The sequence below is a fragment of the Coenobita brevimanus genome, chromosome 78 (assembly GCF_032717465.1).
Source record: "Coenobita brevimanus isolate Jiangsu-jjx chromosome 78, ASM3271746v2, whole genome shotgun sequence".
Taxonomy (NCBI): Eukaryota; Metazoa; Arthropoda; class Malacostraca; order Decapoda; family Coenobitidae; genus Coenobita; species Coenobita brevimanus.
This window is the reverse complement of record NC_137031.1, coordinates 32,925,243-32,934,229: the sequence shown is the minus strand read 5'-3', so window position 1 is coordinate 32,934,229 and position 8,987 is coordinate 32,925,243. Positions and strand designations below refer to the sequence as shown.

At 40.6% G+C, this 8,987-nt stretch overlaps 1 protein-coding gene and 1 pseudogene across 1 annotated transcript; one reads left to right on the top strand and one right to left on the bottom strand.

Moving 5' to 3' along the window:
- The first annotated feature begins 1,093 nt into the window (after positions 1–1,093).
- On the top strand, positions 1,094–5,921 carry LOC145408620 (uncharacterized). The gene is made up of 3 exons (XM_080279308.1): positions 1,094–1,373; positions 2,567–2,654; positions 4,786–5,921. Exons 1-3 carry the CDS (start codon positions 1,204–1,206, stop codon positions 5,917–5,919), a joined length of 1,392 nt encoding a protein of 463 aa, XP_080135434.1. The 5' UTR covers positions 1,094–1,203; the 3' UTR covers positions 5,920–5,921.
- A 2,603-nt stretch (positions 5,922–8,524) lies between these two features.
- LOC145408896 (5S ribosomal RNA) lies at positions 8,525–8,643 on the bottom strand (annotated as a pseudogene).
- Between the last annotated feature and the right edge of the window lie 344 nt (positions 8,644–8,987).

Sequence of the window (8,987 nt, the reverse complement as noted above, 5' to 3'; positions counted from 1 at the left end):
ATATATATATATATATATATATATATATATATATATATATATATATATATATATATATATATATATATATATATATATATATATATATATATATATATATATATATATATATATATATATATATATATATATATATATATATATGATACAGGGAACAGTTGATCATTTACATCATCTTATAATGCATGGCCACTTCTTGCCCTTAGAGGGAACGCAAGGGAGGAGGATGCGGGAGGGATGACGAAACTACCAAAGCCAATAACAATTATTGGCCTTGGTAACGACGAGGGAGCCAACGTCAAATAATATTCGCGAGCATGCCCATATTCTTTTAAGTTTAATAATATTCAGGAGTATGCCTAAAAATTTTAAAGTGCAATATTCAGCGGCATGCCTATATATTCCACATATAACAGTCACGCACCTCGGCTTTTAGGTTTAGTTCTGGCATAAGATGATGGTTCTATTTTACATGATTCACGCTCGCCTAAAGCAAACAAATATGTCGGTAACTCTGCTTCTCTTGACCATGTTCTCCCAGAAGCATAGCTAGGGACCTAAACGATAGTCTACTTTTGCTGCTCGTCGTCAGAATGAAACTAACTTAAAAAAACACTGTGGATTACTCTTTAGTCACTGAACTTCAATTCCAACCCTCCCGTCCAGAGAGAGAGAAAAAAAAACTCTTTAGTCTTCTCACTTAAATCCCAACCCTCTTTCTGTAATTACAATCCCTGATATGCCCGTCTCATACGTCCCCTCTCACCCACGATCCCCCGCCTCTCCATCTTCAACTCACGACCCACTGCCATCTGTTGGGCGAACCAGACAGTCACGTGTGGTTCATCTGGTTCAGGCGTCTCTGGGTTCACGAGACGTACCCTACTTATGAGAGTGACTGTACAGTTCTTCAGATAATCAGGGGGTAACTTGAATGTAACGAAAAATACGTCACCGGACTGAAAAGGTAAACAGTAATACTATATTCCAGGCGCCAGACAACGTTCCAATCCCAAGAAAACGCTCAAGCTCCCAGAAGACAACGTTCCTGGTCGACGAAAAACGTTCCAGTTCTATGAAGACAAAATTACAAGACCACAAAAACGTTCCAGTTCCAAGACAACGACCTAGCTCTTAAGATAGCGTTCCAGCTCCAAGACAACGTTCCTGGTCCGAAAAAACGTTCCAGTTCCAAGGCAAAGGATGGAGGGGTCTGACGGGTTCCAGTTGCTACACCCAGCTACGGTGATGGAGGCTATGCTGGAGGGATGCAACCACAACAACTACTTCAAGAACGTCTACTGCCTCACTCTCTGTACCGTCAAACCACTCGACACCAACCACGTCAGACAGGCATTCGTTCATCTGTTCAGGTATGACTCACTTCTCTTCACTTTTCTTCGTTTTGCCCGTTCGTCCATCTACTCTGGTCTGTTTTACTTTACCCTATCCTTCGTTTTGTTCATTTTCACGTGTTTTCATCGTTTAGTTCTTTTTCTTACGTGTTTTCTTCGTTCTATTCTCTTACGTGTTTTCTTATTTTTTTTCATTTTTACGTGTTTTCTTCGCCTTTTTTTTTTTTTTTTTAAATCGTCCTTTTCACGTTTTCTTCATTTTTTCACCTGTTCATGTCTAGCTATTTTTCCGTTCTCTTCAAGTTTTTCATTTTTTCATGTCTTCAGTTTTGTTGTGTTCTCTTCATGCTTTGTTCCTTTTTTTTTACTTATTCTCATGTATTGTTTTGTTTTTCGCTTGTTCTGTCCATTTGTTCACTATTCCACCTGTTCTTTTCAAGTCTTGTTAAAAAAAATTTACGTGTTCTCTTCATGTCTTGCTCAGTTTTTTTTTTCTTTTTTTTTTACTCGTTCTCTTCACGTTCTGTTCAATTTTTAACATGTTCTCTTCACTCTTGATAATTTCAGTTGTTCTTTTCCTGTCTTATCATTTTTTTTCTTTATGTGTTCTCATGTCTTGTTCATTTTCCACGTCATTTCCGTCACGTTTCTCTGGAGGAATTTCACTAGTTTTTATTCACGTCTTACCTGGTTTCATTGGGATTTTTCATTTTAATTCAGCTACTCAGGCGTCACTGTCTTATCACCTGTTATCACTCACTCATGGGTCATCACTTACCATCAGATGTTCTCCACCTCTCTCCTCATCGTAAAAGTTTCAATCATTCATGTGCTCACTTTTCTCATCTTGAACTACACACTCAGGCTTTCCTACCTCTCAGTACGTCTAGTCACTTTTTCTTCATTCATTCTGGCCTTCATCTTGATATTTTTGCTGGTTTTCACTTGTTATCAGTCATCTAGTTTCATCCACTTATTTCGAAAACTCCCTAGGCCTTTTTATCTGCCTCAAACACATATAATTATTGGCGATATTCAGTCATAAGTATAAATATTTTAACATATTTATTAAACCAACCTAATCCAACCCGACCTAGTTTAACTTAACCTACCCTGACCTAACTTAACATGATCTGACCTGACCCACCCTGACCTAATTTAACTTTACCTAGTCTGACCTGACCTGACCTAATCCTGTGTGTCGCCAACAGGAAGGTGCCGACGCTGCGACTGTGCTTTAGGCGCCGCGGCGGGCAGCTGTGGGCGTGTTACATGAACCGGGAGGAGATTGACTTTGAGGTGAGAAGGTTACCTGGTTGCACTTTCAGGTGAGATGATGATGATGACGATGCTACTGCTACTACTACTACTACTACTACTACTATCACTATTATTATTATTTCACGAAAGAAACATATTTTCTGTATTAGCGAGACCCCCCAAATTTAGACAGTTGTGCTCCCGTAGATGCTAAAGAAATACACCGGCCAACTGCCCCTCGGATAAAAGCTACAAATTATGTACAAAACATGAGAAAGAGAGAGAGAGAGAGAGAGAGAGAGAGAGAGAGAGAGAGAGAGAGAGAGAGAGAGAGAGAGACTGTATAATATATATATATATATATATATATATATATATATATATATATATATATATATATATATATATATATATATATAGGCTATAACACGCACTTGAATTATACATCACAAGGAATATTGAACACAGTAATACTTCACGAAAAATACATGACAAAATATTACACCTCTTCCATATACCACGTACTTCTCTGGATAAAAAAAAGTGTAATTTTCAACAGTATATTACACTTGCTAGCAGTACTACACACGGGAATGGGTGGCCAAGTTTTTTTTTTTTTTTCCCGAGCCTTGGTGGGGCAATATGTTTCTTTCTACCTAGGCAACAGTGACGGCAGCCACTGTGCCATGAGGCAAGATAATGGCAGCATCGTACATTTTCACCCTTACCTTGCTGACATCAACACAGTCATTCTAACTATGAAGCACCCACAGGAATCAAAAGCATTCGACTTGGGTAGCATAACTTCGGGTAATTACGGAATCAGTTCTTATCACTGCCTATTACGTAACTATCCTCATAAATACCTCCACAGTCACCTGGCATCTTCCCCACGTCATGGAAACACGCTAGTCATCCCTCTATAAAAAACGGGGACACCAACGATATAAGTAACAATCGACCCATCTCACTTCCACCAGTACTTTACAAAATTATCGAAAAAAAAAAAAAAATGAATCAAATGAAAGAATTCCATGAATCAAATTAAGCTAATTTCAAATACTCAACACAGCTTCAGACTAAAATTATCAACCGAGATGGCTCTCATGATAATCACGGATAAAATATAATACTGACAAACGAATCTCCCTATTAACTCTGACCTGCCCTAAGCGTTCGACAGTCTTTTGGAAGCTGCATAACATTACTAACAAATCTTCTGGTTCCATAATTACTTTAGAGAAAGAACCCATTCAGTTTGTTTAGGTTATACAGTTTCCTTAAAATTAAAGATAACGCAGGGTGTTCTTCAGGGCTATTTAATTTAATACGGAAATCATATGTCACAGTATTAATATAAAAGTAAATGATATGCCACACTATTTTCCTCAATGTACCTTTGTGCAGTACGTGAACTAAATGACCAAACCGATAAAGGAACAGAAACATTTACTTTTATTATTAATTTATGATTCTTTTTAATTTATTATTCACTGAGAAGTAATGTATTCCGACTAACGCCTGGCTCTATATTTTTCTTCTAGCTGAGGGACAGTACTGGAACCTGAGTGTTTATATAGCCACCATAAAGTATTTGTCAGATAGGTCATAGCAGCCTCAGTGTTGGAAAAATATGCACTTAATTACCTTGCACGTGTCGTACTTTTCATAAGTTAAAACTCCATTACATATTTTTCATTTTATTCTTTCTGCCTTCAAACTATTTCATGCAGCCTGGAAGAGAGGGAGATCTGGAAATGGAGGAACTAAACAAAGCCTTCAAGGACCAGTTGAAAACGATTAATTTTTCCTAAGCTGAATAAAATAGCCCGGAGGTAACAAGAATAAACGACTTAAAATAAAAACTCTTTGGACTGTGGAAGCTACAATTCTTTTACACTAACTTGGCCTAAAAATTCGTCCTTCTGTTACATATATCACGTACACCTCAGTGGCAGGAAAAGACACTGCTGCTGCTCTACAATCTTCCCAGTAACACTTCTTCGTGACCAGCATCATTTCCTAGCATTAATCTATTGTTACAACTGACCAATGATGATGATGAAAATGGGGAGATGGGCATTTCAGGCCAAATTACATTAAAATGAGTATAATACACGTATTCCTTCCATATGAATAACAATATACTCGTATATTTTTTTCCAAACAGGTGGTGGATAGCCAGGATGTCACTGCCCAGGAGGTGACAGAAGAACTTGGAAATTACAACTACAACTCAACGGAGGGGCCATTGTGGTGCGCCAGGCTGCTCACCAAGGAGAAGGACGCGATATGCTCCAGGGAAGAACTTAAGACCACCTTCCCTTATACCTGTAGTTTAGTCCTGGCCAACCACCACGCCAATGCTGATGGAACCACTTGTACACAGACCATTGACTTCTTCATGCAGATTCTCAACGACATCATTGCAGGAAAGGAAATCGATGACACAGTGGAAATGCGGGAGTACAAAGGTGCCAAGGAATTTGATGACATGCTTAATGCTCAGGATAAGAAACTGGAAGAGGACCCGGAAAGACTCGAGGCTCTCCTGAAAGAGTTTCGTGTTGGGTATCTAAAGCAACCTATCATATGTCGTGCACTGCCACCTATTGAAGGCGTTCCTTTCAAGACACGATTTCTACATACTGTTCTCGACTTAGATACGACCAGCAGATTCATAAAGAAGTGTAAGGAACATAACATCACAGTGAACAGTGGGTTTGTGGCTCTCATAGCTGTCTCCCTGGTGGACTTTTGCCTTGAGGCTGGTGTAGCAGAAGACGAGTACACATTCAAAGCTGCCAACTCCATCAACATGCGCCGCTACATGCCCAAGTACATGGCGGATGTTCTTGGAGCCCACACATCCCTCCTTATACACACCATTGTCACCCCAGCTCGTTGGCAAAGCTGCTTCTGGGATTACGCCAAGAAAGTCCATCGTGAATTTTACAAAGACCTAGAGGCTGAACCAATTATCATGCACTGTCTAGGCCGCAGGATCTTCTATAACTGCGACGGATTCCGGGAGGCGTATTCCAAGCCACACCCTCCTCAATTCGACTACATTGCAGCGACAATGAATAACATCGACATCCGCATTCCAACTGACGGGGACCATGCAAGGCTCGGTCATGTGATTAGGTTCACGTCAAATGCCTACGACCCTGTAATGCATATGTACCACTCCTTCCGTGGCCGCTTCCACTACACCCTCACCTACTCCGTCAACCTTCTTACCACGGAAACAGCACAAAAGATGATGGACCTGCTGCTCAAGAACCTGTACTCCCAGTTATAAGTACAGTACAGCACATGTCTTGGTACTCTGGGAGTGAGAATCTCCAATATGTTTACAAGTAATTCCCTGTCATAACTTGGACTTGTATTGCAGGAACAAGAGAAGGAAAGATTCCGCATTTTTTCTTTATTTTTTTTCCTCCTTGAAGAATAAAAATCGTTCATGATAATTTACATTCCGCAATTAAAGGTCATATGTCTAATAGGAAATTTGTGACATTCCACATTTGTGACACTGGTGCAATTTCCCTCCGCTGAAGAAAATCGTCTGCTGGTAGCCCGTTTAAATTCAAATGAAAAAAATCGTCTGAAATGCGTCAATGCGTCCACAGAAGGCGACAAGGAGAGCCATTACCAGGGAGAGTACAAAATACCGGACCGACTCTTACATGTATATTCTAGTTTTACCTCTTCCCCGGTGCTGTGAGAGGGTCGCCTTCACGTGGTGGCACCCATGTAACCGAGGGGATCCACTGCCCTTTTAAACGAACGTCCTTCAGCTCCTTCCATATCCCCCGGGAGGAGGAGGGTGAGCTACGGGAGGAGAAATTCACCTCCCTGCAGTTTATTAGGTTCAGGTTTCAGGCTTAACTTGGGGCAACAACGACAATAACAAATGCAAAAACAATAACAACTACAAGAACTATAACTACAATAACAACTACAAGAACAATGACAACTACAACAACTACATGAACAACTACAACAACAACCTCCTTCCACGATTCATATCCAACGCTCAAATCTCTTATCCCCGTCCGCAAGCTTACGTCGGTGCCATTCCTCTCACCACCAGACGATTTCACTCAGCTTAGGAGAGACTTCGAACTGGAGGGGATGGATATAGGCCCGTATTCTTGTCTGTTAAGGAAGCTCCCTAGCACCTTTCCCTAAGCGATTTATTTTGCTTATTACACCTTACTGTCCTATTCTGTGTTCCACATCCTTTGAACATCACCATAGTCTGTATAAATTACGGTACAAAATGCCATTAACCACATCCGAAAATAAATCGCTAAGGAAGTGGTGCTTGGGAGCCTCCTTACCCCACGAGTAAGGGCCACAGCCTTCACTTCTCTATAGGACAAGACGATTTTCCTTGGCTGCGTTAAATTCATCTGTTCGGCAGGTCTCATTCAGATTCTTCTAACTCAGGACGCGTTTTATATTTTACTCTTGCTGTATCCAGACAATTAAATTCAGCTTCATCTTTAACAGTGAAATAATTAATGAAGGCTATATCAACCCCCCCCCCTTCGAAAAAGCCTCACCTCTGCTTAATAAAACTGTCTGCTGGTAGAAAAAATAAAAATGACGCATCGCTGGATTGAAGAGATTGAGGGGAAGAAATAGGATGTAGTGTTACAGGGGAGTGATAGCTTCAACTCATGTCTGAGTATAATCGTAAGGCGACAGCTTACACACACACACACACACACACACACACACACACACACACACACACACACAATCGTCTCGGGAGGAAGGGTTAATGAATATTTCTACACAAACACACACACACACACGTCTCGGGAGGAAGGATTACTATTTCTTAACTGCATGCATATACCAATAAGAATCTATTTTCCTATCACAGTGTCCATGTAAGAAAAAAAAATCATGGCATTACGTTAGCAAGGGGAATATAAAGTGATTTTTCTACCCAAATGTATATAAGAGTATGTGCAGTATACAGGCGGTGGTGTTGGTTTATGTGAGAATGTGTGATGTGTGTAATTCTGAACTTGAAGGAGTGTGAGCAGTTACCCCGTCCCCTCCTCATACACTCACCTTCCTACACACGTCACTCACTTCTTCATTCTGCACACCTAACTCAACACTCTACATACCTCATTTATCTTTCTACACACCTCACTCCTCTCTCTCTCTCTCTCTCTCTCTCTCTCTCTCTCTCTCTCTCTCTTTCTCTTCAATTTCCCAACTCTTATCCTGCAGAGAAATTTTCATTCACGTGCCCATGCATATTTCCTGTAACTGCTTCTTACTTTGGTGGTGGTGGTGGTGGTGGTGATGATGATGATGATGATGATGATGATGATGATGATGACCGAAACAAAACAGAATTTAGGCTACGTACAGTAAGTTTAAGTAGGGCCAATTATTTTTACAAGCACCTGTATGACATTTCCCAAAGTTTTTATGTTATTATAGTTTCCCCTCACCACAAATGCACGGTGATTCCAATACTCTAACTCTAGTACAGTATCCCCTTATAGGCAAACATAAGACCCGTTTTCTCTAGCACATGTATAATAAGCTAGAGGGCATGTTCGAAGCTAAATAAATCATATGCCTTTATTGGGACGTTTGATATGGGCGTCTGGTGGCTCCGGGCCCGTCTTGTTACACCTTTTGACTTATACTATAATTGTAAAGGACTATATCGAAAATCAGAAAAAACAAAAAAGTCTCATAATACCAAGTTTAGGTACAATTTTCATACCGATCGGCCCAGAAATAATGTTTCATTCATTCATTGCCAGACGCCATGTATCCCAAACAGGGTGGCCAAGGGCTTAGAGTTAATTGTTTTACAGGGAGGGGCACTAATCCTCCACCAACCCCACTTGACACGTAGGGAGTTATGCCAACAGCATCTGGTGTTCCCAGGCGGTCACCCATCCAAGTACTAACCAGACCCAACGTTGCTTAACTTCGCTGATCGGACGGGAAGCGGTGTACTCAACGTGGTATAGAAATAATGTAAAAACAGTAATACCATGGTGAGAGAGAGAGAGAGAAATTTTGGGAAAGACAATTGAGATACCAAAACTATACAGAATATATAACAATCAGCCTTTTCAGTACGATTAGGCCAGGTACGGAAGGGGGCCTCTGAACTAAAAATTATCTCAAGAATAAAACAGACGTCATCGTACTGAAGGGGTTGTGCATGAAAAAAAACACTTACCACCCCAAGTCTGCAGGAGAGGAAGACCGAGGAGGAAGTGAAGGCGGCCCTGGAGAGGCGTGAGAGGATGAGGCTAGGAGTAGGCTTCACTGCGTCACCCTAAATGAACTCTGGGATTAGGTATCTGAAAATATGAG